Source organism: Merops nubicus, unplaced genomic scaffold, assembly GCF_000691845.1.
Source record: "Merops nubicus isolate BGI_N331 unplaced genomic scaffold, ASM69184v1 scaffold23753, whole genome shotgun sequence".
Lineage (NCBI taxonomy): Eukaryota > Metazoa > Chordata > Aves > Coraciiformes > Meropidae > Merops > Merops nubicus.
In genome coordinates, this window is record NW_008598574.1 from 2,954 (window position 1) to 25,355 (window position 22,402).

The following is a 22,402-nucleotide window of genomic DNA, read 5'->3' on the forward strand; positions in this document are numbered from 1 at the left end:
CCTGTGTAGTGAATCCACAGATATCAGGTTGACACCAACTATCAGCTATTAGTTTCCAAGGGACACTAAACCCACCCTGAGTGACAACTCTTGAACATCATTTCTTCCATTGCTGAGACATGGCTAAAACAGAAAAAGGGTTAGAGAGGGAAACCTAAAGGTTTTTTTGAAATATAAGCTGGTCATTGCTAGACAGAGGCGAGGAAAAAAAAATAGCCAAGGGTTGAGAACTACATGACAAATAGATGTGTTGCAGTATGTGATTAAAGCAATTAGACAGTAAGGGGTTACTTCTTCAAACATTTTCTTGACCTTTGCCATCTCCCAGTAGTTTCAGTGGAAGTTGCTGCTGACTGAATGCTGAAGCACTGAGCATGTGATCTGGGGGCAGACTTTCTTTTACAAATTCCACCTCACAGATCCCCGCATATACCCCACAGTACACCAGGCATAGCGTAACTATTTACCATGAAGTATTGGCCACACCAGCCTGGGCCTTGGCTTCCCCTAGGACCCATGGCAGCACCAAGCGCAGACAGCGTGTGCCAGGCACTGACCATCGGCGCCAGCCGGCTCCTCCACAGCCCCTTGCACTTCAGAGAGCAGTCTTCCAAAAACATCCAACAGCACTTAAATCCACATCGTAGAGCAAAGCCAGCCTGTAATAGGGTTTAAGTTTCTCAAATTTGACCACCAGAGTAACACCAGCTGCAACTTCAGAGCATGCTGACTACTTCTGATCTACTACAGGGTCAGCCTAAAGTTGGGCAGATGCTCACAACACTTGTGCATATAGAAGCAACGCTCCCAACAGCAAAGTTCAGGAGCTAAGGCTCCACTGCAGCTGAGAGACAACTCATCAATTCAGCACACTCCAGTTAGATACCTGTGAAAACAAGAGCCCTTCTGCCACAACCCCAGGCTCCTTGTGTGCCCACCATCACCAAACAGACCCACATGTGGAATACTTCTCTTTTGCACAGTGTGCTCTGTCTCACCTGCTATACTTGCTCTCATCTTCCTACAATAACTGAGATGCAGGTCATATGTGGAACACTACCAGGTCTGAACAGAGGTCTAACTGGAGGATTTCAGGAGTGATGTGACAAATCTTGTCCAATGTGCCATGCCGACAAGCTTCCAACTCTTCTTGACAGTGTGCAGAAGTCAGACTTGCTATTTCCAGTAGCTGGATCTATGTTCACCTTCGGTAAGGACTAGCAGTTGAAAATGTGCAGGGAACCAGTGTGCTTCCAACAGAACTAAGCAGTGGTACCCAGCATGGCAGCAACAACTTCATTGATCTCTACAATGAAGTCTTGGACTGGAGGAGTCTATATCTACAGAATGAAGGAGGAAGTGCTGTAGAGCCCAGTCTACCTGACCCAGTGGCAGTGTGGCTCTAGCCCCAGCCTAGCAGGCCACCAAGGCCAGCACACACAGAAGTGACTTCATTATCACACTGTCCCTTCTGTACTGAGTTTAGTGTTTCATCTCCTTAAGCTACAGAGTAGCATGATCTGAGAAGGAACTGCTGCACAGACACGTTTGGAAATATGTCTGGCAGATACACATGGATGATTAGCTTCAGCTCCCTGTTAATTTCTGAATCAGTCTGCAACAGTGAGCCTTAAAACACAGGGAAAGTTTAAGTACCAGCCTGAAGACAAAGATGAACATATTCAATTCCTGCAGTTTTCTGTATTCTGCTGGTTTTTCATTTAACAAAACCACATCAAAGTCAGACTATCCATTACTTAGCTTGCGAAATATCACTTTCAAGAATCCAGCTAAGAACCTGGTCTTATGAAGCTAACTAGCTGTAGGTGACATTGTTAAGAAGTGTTGCTATGCCTGCTGTTTAAATAATGCAAGGTAACTAACTGCACCTAACATTGCCCTTTCCTAGAAAGCAAAATTTAATAATTCTAAGCTTAGATCTGGTCTGCTGTTTTACTCTAGCATACATTAACTCTTTAGTGCTGGTATAATCTAATCCACATTTGCTAAAAGTGTACAATTTCCAAGAAGCATCACTCTCCAAGCATAAACTGAGCACCCCTCCCTCTCATCCAAAGTCTCAGTTAATTCTTCTGCCTCTTCCCCAATCAGCTTCCTGCTTTTTCTCAAGATAATTATCCCTTCAATACATCAAACAAAATGGGACAGAAAACATCTTACAAACGAGTATAATTTTGGTACAGTACTGCAACAACTGACCACAAAATCCCATTTCAATGACACATTTTCTTAGCCTGAACTGGTTAACAACAAAGTACCTTATTTTCCTCAAATACTAAACTAAAAATTTTCTCTACTGCTGGTATAAATCCACAAGAAGTGAAAAGAATGAGTCACAATACTCCAATCCATGTTGAAAGTTTAATGTTCCTGCTACATACTGCCTTCCAGAATTGCTAAACAAGAATGTCATTCATCACAAAACTACGCTAAGCACCAGAACAGTTTTTATTTAACCAGTGCCGTCAGAACTGGCACCTCAGTGTGTATGATTAGATCCTTCCTCTTGCTGCAGTCTGGAGAGCACAAGAATTGCTGATTTACAACTAGCAAATTGATCTAGAGAGCTTACAAAAAAATCTGTTGACAGAGATGGATTCATGGCCCTGAATCTTGCAGGCTGCAGGTGAGCTGTGGCATCTACCAACTCCCCTTTTCAAACGTTGTACCCCATTGTATGATATGAAGAGAAAGCAATTGAGAAAGCAATTGAAATACAAGCCAGATTTCTTGATAACATTTAATTTCCAAAATTCAAAACTTTTTTACAGCTTTCTCTCTTTAAGATAACAGTTGCCAGAAGCGGTTAGTAAAAATGGGCTAGATCTAAGTAAGGACTTCAGATACTTTTCATATCCAAAAGTATGAACCCAAAAGCCCCATATTAATGGCTGCTCAAGCTCATGACATACCATCAGTTTGGTCTCTGCATGCCCTGAAGTTCAAGTTTAAGCTTAATCCTGGGAGACATTCAGAGAAGAGACCAAGTGACACTCAAAACACCTGGCACAATCAGCGCCTCAAAGGATAAGCACATTCTGTCAGGATTTATGTCACCACAAGCACAAAACCACATCTACTTTTAACACATAGCTACCAGGGAATGTGATGTTAACCTTTCAGTACTCTATTTTTCTACACTGTGATCTACAGGTTACCTAGAAAATACCTAAGAGCAAAGCTTCAGTGGTACTGCTTATATACAGCAACAGATGACAAGAGCTCCTTCTCCCAAATCCATGAACATCTGGAGGAGAAAGATGAAGCCTGACAGGGATTCTGAAATTAAGTAGTGTTGTATTTAAGCCTCCAAGGATGAAAAGATAAATTAAAAAAAAATATATTAAAATCAGTTGTCCGAGCACACTAGATCTCCTTCCTCACAGGGGGGTTGAAGATTCAGAAGGGCACTTGGGATAAACTTCTTTCTGTATTACTTACCTACCCTCCAAGCAAGACACATGCTAGACAAACTCTTCCACCAGCCCTACCCTCACATGGCTGTTGTCTCCTGCTTACCCTGCTCTTTTGAAACCTTTACACCTTTATGGCTATGTCAGTGTATCATTGGCAAGAAGAAGCAGAAAAAAAAAATAACCAGTAGCTACTGCAGAAACAGATCCGTGGTAAGGCTGGACATTTCTTTCTAACTCTGAGGCCCTTCCCTTCCCATCCCTCAAAGTTACCAGGGTACTTGCTTAGAAGATCAGAATGTCTATAGTTATGTGAATGACAAGACTGTGCAGAGTACAGCAGCATCTCACTGACTGGGAGAAATCAAATGGAAGACATCAGTTCAACCTGAGTGCATTCAAATCCACATCTCAAAAGCATCTCCACTGCTAGGCTAGAGGCAACTTTAATGCGAGAAAGATCTTCTAGCACATATGTTTCAACTGACAGTAAACATCCAATATGGAACAAGTATGAACCAGAATGTGCAAACACAAGCTTAGTGAACAGAACGTTAGGCAAGGACAGAAGAATTCCTCAGGATTTGTTTCCTCCTCTGTAGATGCTTGGTACAGCAAGTACAAACTAGAATAAAAGGAAGTGTTCTAGCACTCCCTTTGGCTGCAGGGCAGACTTAGTTCAGGACAACCTAGCTCTGTCTACACAGACTGGAAATCCAAGGCACCTTTCACAGATCCAGATTTCATACCAGTGCCAAATGCCTTATTTGGGCACGGCAAAACCGAAGTCCTTTATCAGATCTAGCCCCACTTCTAAGAACTTAACTTCTCAAGATGGCAGTGTGACCATGACCGATCACTCAAACACCTGCCTCAGATTCACAGGTATCACACTGCAAATGGAAAGCATAGACGTTGGACCCAGCTACTGTGTGTGTTTAATAATATATAATTTACTTTTCAGTAACTCTCAACTTTTGTTTCGGGAAAAAAGTGAACTGCAGCATGGAAGATAATGCCTTACCAGTTTACATGTGCAGATACACACATCATAATAAAACAAGACTAGCTTCTGAAAATACTAGGTTTTATTCACACCCCCGTGGTAAACAATAACCTTAATATGATGACTCGTTTTCTTTTGCAGATCACTATGTCACATAAAATACAAAACCCATAGCATAAACAAGCTAACAGTTATGAATGTTTAATGTGGTCTCATTGGAAACGAAACAAGTTATACTAGTCTTCTCAAGTAGTCAAATTCAAAATTCATCATCATCTCCTAGTTAGTACAAGTCACTGCCATTTCTAGAACAAGGGAATGAAGGCACAGCTAGTGCAAGCAGACTTAAACCCGTCCAGACTACTGGGCCGAAAAATACTTTGGTTGGTTCTTCAGGAGAGAGTTTTCTCTAGACAAATATTGGTCTCAGTTAACAGTTCTGATAATCTTCACAGCTGCAGTCTAATAGCTACATGACAAAGACGTCACAAGAACCAAACTATGTAGCAATGAATTAACATTCATGCTTTAGGGGATTTACTGCATTCTACATATTGGCAGAAAATTATACTGTTAAAATGCTAGGTAGATCGAACCTACATTTTAAACTGGTTCTTATGTGTTTGATTTTTTTTTTTTAACAAACTGGTTACTTAATTCTACCAAGATACAAAACATAAGGCTGTAAGTAACTAATAGTTGTGTTTAGGCTATTACAGTGCAGGTAATCCTCAAGGCCACATACACACTGCTTCACTGCTGCTTGCATTCTGCTGGATTTTGATCCTTCTGTTGAGAAAAAAAGGAAATATCAGTTTACAGATATCAGCGTTTTAGAAGAATTATTAATATTGCTAAGAATAATCTATCAAGGTCCAGTATCCAAGTTCTTCTTTCATCTTTTCCCTTAAACTAGTAGCCTAACATTAGTAATACCACTGCCTTTGCATGTGGCAACATCCACAGCACGTTTATTTTGGCTTTGTTAGTGTATAGATACATGATCCGAGAACAAAAATCTGTTCAGAACTAAGTGTGGTGGGATACTCTGAAAGACATTAAAACTGGAAAGAGGAGGAGGAGGAGGAGAGTTATGTATGGTAACAAACAATCCCAGCTCAGAAGCAGCATAGAGGCCTGCTACACAGTTTGAGGCAAAAGAAACCTCCGGTGGTCAGTAACAAGGCCTCACTCCACAAGCCACTGTCGAGCAATGCAATGGAACAAACGATGGTACATCCCTGACACTCCGGAAACATCTTTTGAATTCAATTCCGGTTGTTAGAAAATTCTAATGTGGAAAACTTCTTCTGCTATACTGAAACAGTCAACAAAAACCTCACACTAATATATGAATTCAAGGAAAAGGCTTTTTGCGGGCAGAGTTCAGCTGCAAGTTCTACTCCACTACCTCAGCCTGGACAGCTACTCCAGGACTGTAGTGCTTTAATAAATTCACCTGGCTTCCAGCCCCTCATCAGCTAGCAACTGCTCATTCTTATGTCGCCACAGCGTCGTACCACCACTGCTGTCCCCAGCCCCGGAGCAGTTCTGACACCGGGCACGCAGCCCTGCCCTTTCTCAGCTCCCGTTAGCCCAGAAAACCATCTGAAACACTGGAAATAAGAAGCCCTCCGTGCAGCTGTTTCATTGCAGTTCCAAAACGTTCTTGGATAGGAAGCAATTTGCACACACTGCAGCAGATGAAACACCACTACCAGGCTGTACATTCTGATTAACAGTTCTATGCATCTTCCTAGGTGCTATGCTAAGATTATGTAATTCTTCCAATAGTACTTTGACTGTAGCTCCAACCACTCGTACTGAAAAACATGCTGCATCCTCATGTGAAGCTGCAGGTACATATTGCAGCAGACACTTTTAGTTCACACAGACTTCATTTTCATGACTGCAACTTCCACCTACCATCAACAGATGCTTTCAGGTGGCCAAATATGCCCTTCCCTCAGCCAGGAAAAAAAATAGGACTTGAGTGGCTCACAATCACTTTTCCAGCAAACCGAGCCCAACTAGTGATTTGCCCTTCTTATGGAATAAGAATGCTGCCAGTTGCTCTTGGCTATTCACATTTTAGTAGCTAGCTGTAGATGCATTCCTGAACCTTGAGTTCTGCTACCTCAAGCAATAAAAGGCTTGCTATTTTCTACCCTGAAAAAGCCTCTGTTTTGTACTCTGCTGGGAAAGCTGCTCTGCCAGTCAGCTTGTGATAAGTTCCCAAAAACAGTCTGGATTACTCAGTTCTGTGCATGTTCTTACAACCATTACAGAACATTTTGATCATGAGCAGCAACCTGCTGCACGACCAATTTTACAGAAAAACAGCTTGACTAACTCCAGTGCTCAAAGTCCAAAGTTCCTTTTACAAAAGGATTCTTGGAAAAAGGGCTTTTTAAAGTTGCTCTACCAATACTAGACTGTCAGAACTGGGACTGAAACTGCCTCAGCCAAAATACACACAGCACAGGAACTATTGATTAAATAGTTTTAAATTATTTAAATCTAAATTATTGATCAACCTGAAACCAAAGATTTAACCTACATAAAATTTTAAGTGTGTACATGCATACACAAACTTCAAATATTCTTTTTAACTCCTTACTTTTGAGTCATAATCAGGATCGTTTTCTTCATCTGCTTCTTCTTCCCCCTCCTGAAAGAAAACATTTGTTTATATTTCTCTAGCTTATCCACATTCAGCTTCCTGAGACATTTTCAAGAGAACTAGATTACACTCCACATACATTAATTACCACTCTAAGTTACTTATATTGTATTAGGCAGCCCTCCATAAAGCACAATCTTTTGACATCAGTTACAGCTTAATTTGTAAGATACCCTATGGTTGTCTTCAAGGGTTTTGTTATTTCGTTGTTTAGGTTTTTTTAAACATTCACCCTAGATCCACAAAACAATGTGTTGTTATCCTATGTTCATAAGGAACACTTATACTTAGTATACAGAGCATTCAAAAACTAAAGGAACTCCTATTCCAGATAAACTACAAGAGGGAAACTAAATGAAGACTACCTGTCAGCTTACCTCATCATCTGCCTCTTCACCTTCTTCATCATACTACAAGAGAAAAGAAATAGTTTTGATAGTGCCATAATCACTGCCATTTATGGATAAAATACAAACTCAAGTAGATGGCAGAGACCACACTCTATTGTGTAAGACAACTTCTTATAGCTGAGAGATTTAGAAATGCTTTATGCATCAGCATGAGCAATGTTCAATCTCTTAAGCTATGCTCTGGCAAAGAAAAACACCCACCCCAAGTTCCCTACATTCAACACTGAAGAGCTTTTTAGACCATGATGACACTTCTGGCCAGTGGAGCGTCTCAAAGCCTAAGGCAATCTGCAGTCAGCCACTTACCTCTCCCACCTCCCTGACCCAAGGCTTTGGATGAAGAGCTACCATTTTACATTCTAAAAATTAATTTGAAGGCAGGACCTATCTTAGCAAAATCAAATTGTCCTTGTTAGTGTGGAGGCAGGGGAGGGAAAATATTTTACCTATATAAAGTTCTGAGGATTTGTGGTTTGTTTTTCAAGCTTAGCTCCTTTAAAGCAGCTAATTCGAGCTTTTGCAGAGCTTGCTTTTAATATCTTGGCATGTTCTGAATATATAAATATATCACTTTCTAACCAGAGGGCCCTCCTGAAAGGATCAGGACTGAATCTCAAGGAAATTGGTAGCCCAGTATCACTAAGCACAAAGTTGGCTGAGCAGCTAGACAGGGTATTTTTTCTCTGGCAGCTCATTGTAGTTCCAAAGTGTTGGGCATGCCACATACACAAAATTCTGCTCAAGACATCCTCTAAATGTTCAGCTTCTACTACTGCTTTTCCGACAACACTCTGAAGTTCCTTACTTCAAAGATTAATTTTGTGCTGCTCTCTACTGAACACTCCAGGAAGTTCAGCTAAAACTAACGCAGGTATATCCCACTGCAAGGTTACCAACATTTTAAGTCAGAAAATACCCAGTTTTTAAGCAGCAGTATTTCGAAGGCCTTAGCATTTGAAAGAACATCATACTTACGTCATCATCATCATCTTCAATAGCTTCTCCTGTGAAGTACAGCACTGACCGGGGGACTATACGCTCACGCAGGAAATGACCTATCTCAAAGTCCGCAGCAAGGATTGCCTCCGCATCGTCATCCTGCATAAAACAACAGTATTTCCTAAACCATAAGCTGGTAACTACTTCTGACACAAGACCATAAGTTGCACAGACTTGGACGTGGCCAGATTTATACAAATCCCACGTGCTGCTGGCTTTTTTTAGTTCAGGACTTGCCTTATAAAATTGAAATTGTGGAGCCAAGTTTTATACTTCCAAAAGACTACCTGCATTATGCAGTGGGGGACCGCTTCTTCAGTAAGCTTCACTATACAGAACTCTGGAGTTTGAAGTTCCATTCTTCCCCCACTACCCACTCACTTTTGTTCTTAGAAAAGTTCTGTTTACCTCCCATAAGCTTTTAGTTTGTATGCACAATACCCTCAGGAACTAAAAACTAGCCAGGTGATCCTATACAAAGATTTTACAAGCTACTTCCGATTCCTACAGTGCATCTCCTCTACGACTCACATTAAGCAATCCATTATGAAGCACCTGAACACTTAAAAATGCTCTCTGATCCAATACCAGGCTTTCACTCCTTTTGTTTACACACCAGGTGTTCTGCTGTCTCCCATATAAACAGTTATCTTTAATTCAAAAGCCTTTTTTTAACATTATGAATATAAAGATTTTGGTGCTAGAACTGTAGTTCTAGCAGCATGCTTCTGGAGGCTTTAATCATACTTCTCAACTCAAGCTGCATAGCATTCAGCACTCTCCAGTGGTTTTCCTTACAGAACTGTGGCTTATTGCCACAAGCTTTCTGCTAATGAGCATACAGAAGGGCACGCTTTTACAGTTTTCTATTCTTGCTTCATTACTTTCTCCAAGAGTTAATAGCTTGGGAACTTAACAGCATAAAATACAAACCAGATACATGCAGCTATTAAAGATCATCCAAACAATGCCCAAAGGGAGAGACTTAAACACCACCCACTAGACCAAAGGCTAATAGCAAAGACCACTACCTTTGGGCAACTTAACAATTCACAAGGTAGCTTTCAGGAAGGATGATCTGTTACATTTTACTAAACTGAACTCTACCATCCAACTCAACAAATACTCAGTAATAAAGACAATTCAAGCACATACGGTTCATCAGAAGTGTTCTCAGTTAAATACAGAAACAGTTAAAACTCAAGTAGTTTACAAAAGTCCTTAACATCAACACTTTGTACATGAGGCATGAATTCTTCTACTGTTTCCCTTCCACCTCCATATTTTAAATAAGCAAACTTACCAGGTCTCCACTGTCAGGAACTGTAGGAAACAAAAGAGAAGAAACAAGTGAGTGAAGTACATACTGTATTTCAAATTAATACAGATAAACTAATGTTCACTTTACCTTCAGGAGGACTAAAGAAATTGAAGAAAGAGTCATTGGAAACGGTTTTTGTCACTGTTCTAACTGTTCCGCGACCCTTATGCTTCTGCTTCTTCTTAATGGTTTTCAAAGTAACATTCTTTCCTTTTTTCCAGTCTATTTGGCAACTGAAGAGGAAATAAGAAAAAAAAAAAACAACACAGGTACAGCTTAATACCATTCATTTGTTACCGGTACCTACCCACACTGTAACAACTCCAAAGGATGCAAAAAATATAAAATATTAAGGTAGTATTTATTCAGTGATATCTTTTCATTAGTGTGTAGATTGAGAACAAAAGTAACACATTCATTTTAAGATTGGCATGTTTTCATCCAAAAGTTTTTCTTCTCCTATCTCTGAAATGCTGATTTTCATTATCTACCTAGTTTCCTACCAAAGAATAGAATTATACCATTTTTAAAGCTACCTAACCGTTACAAAGTAATGGCATATTTGGTCACATCAGTAATATATCAAGATTTACCACACTCATCATTATAATCAATACGTCCTTAAAATAATACATCAAGCAGGTGGGTAGGGTTCAGCTGTTTAGCTTGCTTGTGGCAGGTTTCCCTTGTTTTCTTTTGGATGGGTTTTGGTGTTTGGGTTTTTTTTTGGGGGGGTGTTGGTTGGTTGGGTTTTAGTGGGTCGTTTTTTAATTTCATCCTGTTTACAGAGCAAAATCATGCCCATATGCTTGTACCACACTCACAAAGAATTCTGGGGATAAGTAATTGAAGAAGTCACATCAACAAGACCATCTGCATTTGCAGAAGTTTGAATCTTTACAGAAATCTAGTTAGAAAGGGAGCAAGTCCTTTTGGGATAAGAGGCGGCTGTCTTAATGAAAACACAAGACAAGGACTACAAATAAAATTTTTTCAGTAGAAGTGTCATCTTACAGCGACCTCTGCCAGGATTTACACTTTTCAAAAACAGTCCCAGCTGAAGAAGACAAAACAGTTTTATCAAAGGTAACTCAAGCACTTAAGACTAAATCTTGCAGGACACTTGCAAAAATGTGTTACATTAAGTGACTGGTAAATGAGGTAGTAAAAACAAAACAGTGTCAGTAACTGCAGATTAACATATGGGTAAAAACAACCCTGACTACACAGTGATAGGCTCTAAATTAGTTACTGTCACTCAGAAAAGCAGTCAGGACATTAAACAGACTTTAACACAAAAGCAGCTGAACAGGCCATGATGCATAGGGCCCTGATGTACCCCTAAGGCTAATTAGGTTAGCCCTAAGGCTAACAACCTCGGTTTCTCTTGTCCTCCTGTTCACAAGAAAAGGGACATGTACAGAAGAAAGATTTAGTGTGAGGAACAACAGCTAATTTAAAACAAAAGACATCACTGAAAAAAGAGTGTGACAGCTCTCGAAAATCATGAGGAAACTGGAGTTAGGAAATGACTGTTATCCTGTTCTCAAATAGATCAGTTGAAAGACACCCCGAGGCAAACATTCAACACTCATAAAACAAATTGGACAACTGCACTATAGAAAGTAACACCGGAACAGATTTCCCAAAGTGCTGCATGTCAAAAATACAGAGATTAAAAGAAGTGATCAAGCAAATTTTGAAAAAAGCTATCAAGGCCTGCAAAAGAATAACATTGTCCTCCTTCCAATTCAGCTTTAGTGGCTGCAAAACAGTATTTCTAGATACTTAGATTCTTTTCTTTTTATGCATATATAATACACATGGTTTTATATATTGCATTGAAGTTACTGAAAAACACTAAAAATTACAAGTTGAACTCAAATGCTTACAAGTTATTAGGTAGCAGTATCTTTTGCAGCACCCTCCTATGATGCTGCAAGTCTACAGCTGGATAATGCTAAGGAAGAAATTGTTATATTGCCTTAAAGTTATTTACCAGCACTTACCCTGTACAACCCATGATTTCTGGTCCATCAAAGGAGAAGGGATCAGAATCATCTGGCTCTGACCTCATTCTATACGACTTTGTCAATACTTCATTTGTGAAGTAGTCATTTGGTTCAAAATGAAATTCTAATGTGAAACTCTTAAAAAAGAATTGCAGAGAGAAAACTTCAGCAATTTAGCAACACATACCTTTTGACTAAGTTAAACTAAAATCCAATCCAAACCCAAAAATACACCTGCAACAGAATATATCAATCTCCTCCAATAGTGAGATGGCCCATAACTTATTCTAGCATTTGCTGCTCAAGTTTTACAATAAATCCTCAAATATTTTCATTACCTATGTTGATCTTGTGCTTTGTAGTTAAAATACTGCTTGCAGTGATCACACAAGATCTCCAGCATACAGCTTTCTTGGTGGTAATGTACAGAGAGCTTGTAAATTTAAAATATTAAAACCTAGAAAGCTATATAGTATCTGGCAAGGATATTATACGCAATTATAACAGTTATGACAAAAGTACCTGAAGATATCAAAATGTAAAGGTCAAACAGTCATCGGATATTAAAGGCAAAGTTATTGACTCATCAGAATTTGAAGGTTAATTTTAAGTTCATTCACACGGTACTGCAAGACTTGTACTAGTCTGTGTCCTTTTTTTTCAGAAGACAAGAAGCAGCTGCATATTTCCAGTTATTGCTGTAATACAACTGACTATCACAGACTGTGCCACTAATACAAATATGCCTTAAGAATACACAGAAGTAATCTTGTTAAACAAGTTAAACTAACCATGGGCTGTCCAACTTCTGAAAATTTCACTTTTATATCTTTTAAGTGTTTCAGGATTGGTTCATCATGTTCCTGTAAAGAAAACACAGTTTATTCAATTTTCATAACATTCAATTGTACACAGATTTAAGGCCCTGCAGAGATAAAAAGCCATGTTTAAAGTGAGTTTCAGACAGGACAAGAATGTTATCACAGCACTGAACACTGATGAATGTGACCAGCAGATGGCAACAACGGCTGTAACAGTTTCCACTGCAGTGCACAATCTAAATCCATGCAAACATCAAGTAGTTTTTAACAACATCTAATAGACACCTCTTACACACACTCCTATAAGCACAAAAAATGTATTAGTAAGGTAAAATAAGTTCAACAAGTAACACAGTAAGAATGTATTTCAGTGCTCTGTGCTCTCAGTTAAAGTACCAGACATGACACCTAAGTACTGGTTTCATTTTCACTCTCCAAGAGACACATCAGGTTATGTACTGCTTCTGCTCTGTTCTAGAAGCCACTTGGATTAAGTACCAACACAACTTCAAACAAGCCTGGACAACCACCTACCTGAACCATATCACTGAGCAAGTCCACGTTCTTGAATACTGTCAGCCAAAATTCAGGAATTCCTTTAGGGTCTTCTTTTTCTTCATCCTTTTTTTCCTCTTCGAGCTTGGCTTTCTCTTTCATGTCCTCCTTGATAGAATAAAAGTGTTAGTTTATTTGAAATTTTTTTAAGGAAAAACTAAGTTTCTCCTTAGTTTTAAAAGAGTGACCACAAGGTTCCTAAACAGTTTTATGTTGATATCATTACAGATTAAGTTCAATGATGCCTTAAAGCCTGCACATGAAGAATTATTATTATAAGCAAGTAATCATTATACACTCAAATTTTTTTGAGCCTTCCATTACCTGTTTCATGCTAAAGCTTGAGATAGAGATGAGAGCAGATTTAGATACTCACTGAAATTTCTTCGACATCTGCTTTCCATTCACACTCTTCCTCTGTAGGTTCATAAATGGCATTGATGATTTCACTTCGCTGGAAGAAAACCAAGAATATTTTCATGTTTCCAACCAACAATGCCCTAACCAATAAATTCCTAATCCTAAAGTTACACAACTAGTAATACATTAATTACTTATAAAAACTTTTTCTTCTGGCCCTAGAAGACAATTCACTTAAGAGCTTTTCAACACACTAAAATAAAGTTCCCAAAAGGTTACCATATCATCTGATACACGCTCTATTAAGAAGATGAGCCTAGGCATATTGAAGTGATTTAGGTAACCGTGGGACAGACTGAACCTTCCTCTCCCTTAATCCTAGTTGATATTCACCTGGATCGTAAAATTATATCAACAGAATTGAATGAGCACATACCAGACCAAAGTAACTCAAAACATGCATAAGCTTTCAGTTTATATTCCCCTGTGTTTTGGCTAAAGCTTTTAAGTACAAATCAGATTAGCATCACAATACCTTGTCAAATAAAGGCTGATAGAGAGCAGCATACTTTCTTTCCAGCTCATGAACTTCCTCATAGAACTTTGCCTCTATCTGTGCACACTGAACTTGAAGGTTCTTGAGAGCATTCACACGTCTTTTAACAACTTTAGGCAAGCTGAAAAATTCAGTGACAGAACTGTTACTAACATGCATGCTAAGCATATATTGACCCCTCCTTAACCAGTCCCCTTGCAAGTTAACCAACTTCCATCAAAACAGATTTTACACTGTTGTAAGCTTCGTAAAGCTGTACAAATCAAAACTATGTCCCACTGCACCATGTGGATTGATACTTCAGAGCTGGTGCTAACACTGAGGCTTAGCCTCAGTTAGAACCAGAGTATTCCAAACACCAGGGTCAGTCATGAGTATGAGACAAACTTGTGCAATAAAACTTCACACTAAACCGAAGTCTTACATTATCAATGAGCAGAATAGTAAATTCAGACGATTGAGCATAATTACGAAATGTTTTATCACTGATTTGGCTTTGTTTTATAAAGAAGTTCAAGAGAATTGATTTATTCTGCACTAAGGAATTTAATCTTCAATGTGAACATTTTTGTTTCACTGAGGAAAGCAGCTGGTACTGCTGTCTTCAAACATATTAACTGTCACTCCCAAAGTGAGCCAGGAACTGCTTTGCTAAGCAAGCTGCTGTATTATATACGTGCAAAAGGAAAGCAGTTAATGCAAACCTCATGATAAATACTTGTCAGCTACAAGTCCCTAACATTACTTTCACTTTAGTAAACTAACAGACTTACTGTGAGGACAAAGTTACCTACATCAAGGCTACTGGGGAGATTCGTGGGGTAGTTTGCTGATAGCCTCCATTGCCCATGAGATGGGGCCAAACCCCAGCATTCTACAATTCTACAGAAGATTTCTATGTTAACTTATCTTTTTTTAAGCAGTTGTGTCACATTATTTTGAACACAGTCATGAGCAACTGCTTTTAATTGTTAGGATCAGCTTCAGCTTAGAGAAAGTAACCAGTAAGTTAATAGCTTAGTTAAACACTGAAGTTTCATATTAATTACTAAAGCTATCTTACCTCTATCACATAGGAAAAAGCACATGTTCCAATATCCTTGTTCACTAAAATGCCAAACCCTTCTCCCCAACAGCTTTACACTCAACATGAATATACTATTTCTGGTGACTAAAATAATACATGTAGCACCATTAAATCAAGACTTCCCTTAACCTTCTAATTTAGGCAAAAGCACACCTGCTACACAAACTACCAAAAATGCTTAAATTTAGTCACGTATACTCATAAAAAATAACATTCTTGTTACTGACATTTTTCCAGCAGTTAGTCAAGTTAATAATTTGCTGTAACTTTATCTTCAAGTACCGTATCAGAAATAATAGCAACTTAAGTAGTATGTTCAGTTAGTTCAAGAAAAAGAAGTGTTAAGGAAGAAAGTTAGTATTGACTGCACAGGTAAGTCATACAGCAATCACCCACTTAATGCCACATGCAGGTATCTAGACTAAGAGTACTGATGGTAGCAATTGCCTATAACATACCATAAAATTTCTAAGAGGTAGTGCCATACATGCAGCACATCCAACTCAGAGTAAAGATTTTAATACCTTTATTAGGAAATAGAGAACGTTCTGCATGTGTCAAAGCTACATTTCATCACAGCCCATGCCAACTGGATTAAATTTCACAATACATACATCCACTACCGTTACAAAAACTCTGCACTTTTAAAAAAAAAGGTAATTTCATGAGAAAGACAGCTCTTAAAGTAAATCCAAAACTGAGAAGCAGATTAAGCAATCTCAACTGGACTGCACAGGTACAACAATAGCAAGGTAAAACCTGTTGCTCTGAATACAAGGCACTAGCAAATGTTACAATCATGCAAGAAGACAACCCTCCCATGAGCAGCTGACGGAAATTCTACTCTATTAAATAAGTTTACTTAAAATTATTATGGCCAGGCACTGGTGAACAGGTAAGTTACCAGATAGCTGCCAAGCAATTAGCATCTAATCCTGAGCAGAAAGATGTTTCCCTGGAACCTGTTTAGTTTCCTACCCGCTTGGTTCCTTAACAGCCCACATAGCAGGAATCTGGGATCCTAAAAGCCTGTTGATTTCTGTGCCATCTCTGTGCCTAGTCTCTGTAGACAAATAAGCTCAAAATACTTGGGAAGACATGTAAGAGGCACCCATAAGGCATGGTTAAGTCAGCATGCACACGTTGAGAAAGTGCAGACTCAAGTTACACACATCTTCCGGTTATTTTCGTACTGCACGTTAGGCAAGCATTCAGTACCAGGGCAAACTTGGGATGCTTTTGTGACAGAATACACTACTGTACTTGGAACTGATGAAAGGATGGCACAGTATCTTAGAGAGCAGCTGACTAGAAGAATGCCATGTAAATCAATGTTACCGCTTTTGTTCACTTCTTAGATCAAGGACCTGAAAGATTAGTACAAGTTAATTAACATCTGTTGAAAAACATGAGAAAAATATTGGCTATAGAAAGTCTGTAGCATACAGCATCTAGAAGAGAAAGAACCAGGGTACCCTTTGGCTCCACACTCCTTCTTGAGCCAGTAGTTGTTAGGGAAGGCTGTTAGTTAAACAGGTTTTTCTTCCATGCTATCACCTCTAGCAGAGAAGCAGCAGGAGCAGCAGTGGCAGTGCCTGTTTGTCAGTAGCTGCCCCAGCTCGAGTCAATAGCAATGTGAGACCCTACCACATGGGACAGCTCTGTGCACGTGGTGAAATCTTCATACAGAATCAGAAAACACACGAAAGCCATGAAATTCTGTCCATTTATTAGCTACTGGTTGCACTGTATCCAAAATACACCTATATTAGAGACACTAGGTCTCCCAGTATTTGTCCATACCTAATTAACTGATGTATCATGATTAAGGTAAAGCCACACTCCAAGAAGCAGGGGAGTATCTTTTAAAATTGTGCCATACTAACTGCAAGGGACAGGGTCAGCCACTGTACATATTTTGGCTTTTCTTCATAAAAGCTCAAATGAAAACTCTTCAGAGAGACTGTATTAGTTTCCCTGCTACCCAAGCAGCATAGTGGTTTGTGACTTAATGCAACAAACAGTACTGTTCAGGAAGCAGAACCACCATTCACAGCACTCCTCTCAGATGGAACACACACTGTACCTTTCCATGTATCCTGTAGATGTTCCCACCAGACCATCAAGTCTTTCTTGAAGGGCCGCAAGAATCTGAGGATTTTGCATCATCTGCACAGTCAACTGCCGAGCTAAATAAAAAAGAAAGTTACGTTAGAGCAAAGTGCATCTTCTGGGCTAATCTTGAAAGAAAAGTTACTTAAATGCTACAAAAGAGCAGGACGTTTACTACATATACACTTGGAAAAAAAATGGCAAAGTAGTATTTCAAACACCTCTGCTTTGGAAGCATGGATTAAACCTTTCCTACTCTGAAGATAGAAACGGCACCTGGATTAAAATGGCCACTACTGCACAAGCTGATCTTTGTTTTTAAAAGGGAAGGTTTTATAGGATGCCCCTAAAAGCACCAGCTTTGCCCTGGTTGCTTTTATTTTTAATTAATTCAGGAATGGCAAGATAGAAGAATTTGTGCATTTACTTTAAGAAGGGAATAAAAACTGGAATTAGGATTTTCATTCCATTTTAGGTACATAGGAAGAAACTAGGTAGTTTCAGACTTGGCTTTAAAACTGCTCTACAAATATAAGTTTACCTCATTTTTCCTGCAAAAGAATTACTCCTTAGAATATCTGACAATACTGACCACAGAGTATCAGTACTAGGTCCTTGAAGTCAATCACCTACATCATGTTTATAAAGCAGTGTCCAAATGGGAAACCAGTTTCAACAGACAAGTTCAATGTACATTTAAAAAACACACCAACTCCTATAATAAGTGTCCTCATTATCTGTATTAATAGCAGCCCTTTTACTTCTGCTCAAAATCTGTGCCTCCATCTGCGGAAATGAATTTCACAACTTCAGGTTTTTAAATAAAAATTTATGATCAGTTTTTGTCATACTGTTTTGCCTTCTTCCTCCTATCCTCAACATCTACAGATAGGCAAAAAAGTACTTTGCATTCCTTCTCAGATACTAGGTTTATACACCATTCTTCTGTCACATTCTAATGAGTGAACTACTTTTAAAAAGGCAGTAAAACCAAAAGAAAAATTGCACCTGAAAAATACCAGACAACAAGACAAACAAGACTTACAGATGCAAAGAAACAGTTTAACACTTCCTCTACTCCTAAAACATGGTTTTGATTTATAAAATCCCATTTCCCTTCGAGATTCCTATAGCATAATTCCCCCTCAGATCATCATCTACAATAGCTGGGATTAATCGCTAAAAAACCCACATAATTTCTAGGTTCCTTTGGGACACTTGCATATTTAAGATTTAATTATTGTAAGCTATTCTTCAGCTGACCAGTGTGTTCCCCAGTTTTGAAAACACTTTTCAATAGACATAGCAAAGCCTCTAACATCACCTTGAACAAAATTATCATACTCTTCTTTAGTGTTATGATTCTATTCAAGCAATCACATAGCACTATCAGCAGTCCATTTTATTGCAGAAATTATTAGTTAATTCTCTTTTGGCTACTTGCTCTTCAGATTCTATATGCATTCCCAATCTATAAAGTACAAGTAAGACTTTTCAGCACAGACAAAACAAGTATTCTGCTACATGTTTGGAGCTTTTTTGTTGAGGGGAGGCAGGGGAATAGAAGGATTTATTGAGAGTGGTAATACTAAGCATGATATTTGTTCTGTTCACAATCAAACAACTCAGCAGCAAATTACTAAGCAACTGATCAAAAAATGAGAGACACTCATATGCAACCAATTTTTTTCTACCCAAAGTTTCACATTTTAAAAGCTTTTAACTGTTGTCAGTTTTGAAAGAATCTAGTGAAATACCCACAATAACCCTTTTCCCATTATATATTCTTCTAGGTGGTCAGCACTACTTGAACCAGTACTAACCATGAATAAATGAGTGTAGACAACTAGAAAAAAAAGAAAACACACCACACAACTGCAAAAAAATTCCTTCAGAATTTAAATGCTGTTGTGCATCAGTAGTTTTACCATTTCGTATTATTTTCAGCAGTAAAATCCTTATAACATGTTCACTAGAAAGCATGTACACAGCTGTTTATCAACCCTTGTTTTTAGCGTTACCTTTGCTGTTGCCATCTTCACCAGTTTCTTCTTCTTCTACCTCTTCAACATCTTCCATATCCTGCTGATCAAGTTCAGACTGTTCTTTGCTATTAGGCATATTCAAAAACAGGAAGAAGTTAATTTTATAAAATACTATAATGAGCTTAAAAGAGTTCAAGTTAGAGATCATGTGGGTAAGAGTAAACTGTTGTATCAGTTTTGATCTATGACAACCTAGAACCCCTAACAGCCAAACAAAACAAAATTTGTTTCCACAGATGGAAGTTTCACACAAGGCAACCTCAGAATAGTTTAAAGAACTAGCAGCTTTTCAGAATTTTGAAGATTACTTTTTAGAAAAAATTCCTTCAAGCTTCTGTTCATATCAGCAAGTCAGACTCCTGCTCTACACATCCTCTTTATTGAGACGTGCAGGCCTTGAGAACCGAAGGTAGCTTCTTCACCTAAACTACCCTTCAGATGACAAAATATGAGTATCTGAAGTATAGGAAAAAACTATACAGTGAAACAATAGTAATGGGCAGTACTATCAGTTTTTCCTCTCCAGAATTCCAGGTTGCATAGTAGTCTGGTACCTTATCTCAGTTTTAGATTTACTTACAATTAAGATTCCAAATGCATTTGGCATGAGCAACTCAAGCTTTTCTCCCACACACTACTAAACCTCACATCTTGTCACAGTGCCAAAATCACTACCTAGATCCTGTCTATCAAGTAGAAGGACATCACAGCCACCTGAAGTACAGCATATGACACAGTCAGAGCCTCAATAAACTACAGATTTTACTTACTTGTCTATGTCTGCCATTCTGCTAGATTTCAAACCCTAGAGGGGAAAAAGAAAAAAAAAAAGTTAAGAACAGCATCATTAGACTTCACTCGCAAGTCTCCAGGCAAGTGCCACAACAGTGAAAAGGAAAGAAACACAAACCATGTCAGCTTTAAGACTCTGGGTAAATATTATAATCTGAAGAGTGGCATGTCTCCCATGACCTTTGAGCTTTCACTCTAAAGCATACAGAAGTACTGAAAACTTTGTTTTGGTTTAGAACCAACATATCTGTTTGCATAAATTTAAGTACTATCAAAATGCCATATTGCATTTTATAACATAGGATGGTACTAATATCACAGATTGAAAACTAGTCTGGTCTAAGTATAAAATCAAAACATAACCTGAGGAAAATTGAAGCAAAAGGGTGCTAAGAACCCTCTTGGTAACTGTTTACTCACTTCCAGAATGTAATTGCAGACAGAAGATACAGCTAAATCAGTTTATTTTAATGCTAAAGATGCTTTTTTTGCATTTTTAACTTTAATCCCAGCTTCACAAAACCAACCCAAGTAGTTCGTCAGCATACTCAAAGAACTGCAACATTTAAAAAAAAATGGATGCCAGGTGAGCCAAGCTATTTAACAAGACTGATTTCCATATCCTGAACGACTAAAATTTTCTTAGGTGTCTCAGTATCATCATAAACAGGCTCCAGACACAGTGACCAGAAACATCACAGAGTGAGACTATGGCAAATCCTGCATACCATGAAGTACTTATGTTCTCAAATGTATTACAAGAGCAGTAACATTTTTCCACCATCAGAACTCAAGAGTCCAACCTCCAAAAACACATTTCAGGTAGCTTGAAGTCAGAGACAATAGTATGCAAAGGAGAACACTGTCCCGTTACTGCTGTCTTAGGTCCAATGGTTCAGGAGACACCAGGTATCAGGAATAACACACTGACCCAGGAAGCATGGAAACCAGTGCTTTAGAACCCCCATTTTAGCTGCTGTCCAGTCAGATAAACAAATTGAAGTTTCCTTCAGGAAGTTCAACTCCTTATCAGGCGTTCCAATGAGAATTTTAGTCCAGCTGATGGAGATGCATGTTCCAGAAAAAAATTGCATTTCATCTGTCCAAAGTGTTTAACATAAGAGCACAATCCCAACGAGATCAGGACATTAACAGTCAATATGAAGAGGCATGAACAAATCTAAACTTCAGAATTTAGCACCTACATTCTACGTAGATACAATCGAAATATATTTTCTCTGGTATCATAACTATTTGGCAATAATTACATGGGAAGGAAGTATCTGATGATTTCATTTAGGATCGCAACTCCACAGTACCAATAAAGTCCTGAAGAGACTGCATGTAATCAAAAGGTTCAATTCCCTAGTATGCAGAAAAACTAGAGAACCAGCTACTTGCCAATCTATTTCAGAAAAATAGAGTACTTCCTATCAAATAGAATGACAGCACTACTGCAAACCAAAGGACATCGAATAATTCAATAAGAAATTGAGGAATTCCAGTAAAATTTTTGGCTCTTAAGTGTCTCAAAATTCAGACGCATTTGCCCATCTTGTGACTTCAGGTCTATCTACAGCTGCCTATATAACAATCCCATAGTGTCCTCTGGATACCATCCTCAAAAGATAGCATGGACTGAAGACCTACAGAAACTGAAAACATACTACAGTTACAACTCACATTTAGACGTCTCTGGATTTCCTGAGTAACAATTAGCATTATTTCTGATTTGCAAAAGATTTTAACCGTGCAAAGTTTTTCCTTACACATTTCCTTTTAACTCGTTCTTCATGCACGATCTTTTCAAAGACACTGGTAGTATCAGTATGCAAAACAGCAGATGCACAGGTCACCCACCTTTCACACATTTTTATGCAAATATGGCAGACAACAATCCCATTCACAAACTGTTATCGCTCTTTGCAGAGATCACTATTTCCTCTCTGCGTTCTCCACATCAAATACAGCTTCACTTTCCATAAAACTAAGGGCAGTTCTTTCAACAGGAGTGTGACCTGTGACAACACAAACCTTGTAGTCCCACCAAGCCAATGAGCTAGACAAAAAAGCAGGGGAAACACCTTAGAGTTCTGCTGAAAGAAAATGGCTTCTACAGTCATTTAAACGTTTTTTTTTCTTTCCTAAATGAGGACATGAGATTGGCTATGACCAAGGCATACCTAAACACTTTAGGAGGCATCCATCC

General features: G+C 38.6%; 1 protein-coding gene across 2 annotated transcripts; it reads right to left on the bottom strand.

Moving 5' to 3' along the window:
* Positions 1–4,500: 4,500 nt before the first annotated feature.
* NAP1L1 (nucleosome assembly protein 1-like 1) lies at positions 4,501–20,202 on the bottom strand. Of its 2 annotated transcripts, none has more exons than XM_008937105.1 (14): positions 20,172–20,202; positions 19,378–19,466; positions 17,331–17,433; positions 14,137–14,278; positions 13,618–13,695; positions 13,221–13,349; positions 12,657–12,728; positions 11,863–12,002; positions 9,941–10,086; positions 9,836–9,855; positions 8,509–8,631; positions 7,501–7,533; positions 7,061–7,108; positions 4,501–5,229 (listed from the first exon to the last, which is right to left on the bottom strand). In XM_008937105.1, the coding sequence occupies exons 1-14, from the start codon at positions 20,186–20,188 to the stop codon at positions 5,194–5,196; spliced, it is 1,176 nt and encodes a 391-aa protein (XP_008935353.1). In that variant the 5' UTR covers positions 20,189–20,202; the 3' UTR covers positions 4,501–5,193. The 2 variants fall into 2 exon arrangements, with proteins under 2 accessions (XP_008935353.1, XP_008935352.1); XM_008937104.1 differs by having other exon boundaries at positions 7,061–7,111.
* Between the last annotated feature and the right edge of the window lie 2,200 nt (positions 20,203–22,402).

Coding starts and splice junctions, on each gene's coding strand:
- NAP1L1 (XM_008937104.1), bottom strand. Junction 12,003..12,656: donor CAGAAGTTGGACAGCCCATG/GTTAGTTTAACT, acceptor TTCTTTTTTAAG/AGTTTCACATTAGAATTTCA. Junction 8,632..9,835: donor TTCCTGACAGTGGAGACCTG/GTAAGTTTGCTT, acceptor TGTTTTATGCAG/GATGACGATGCGGAGGCAAT.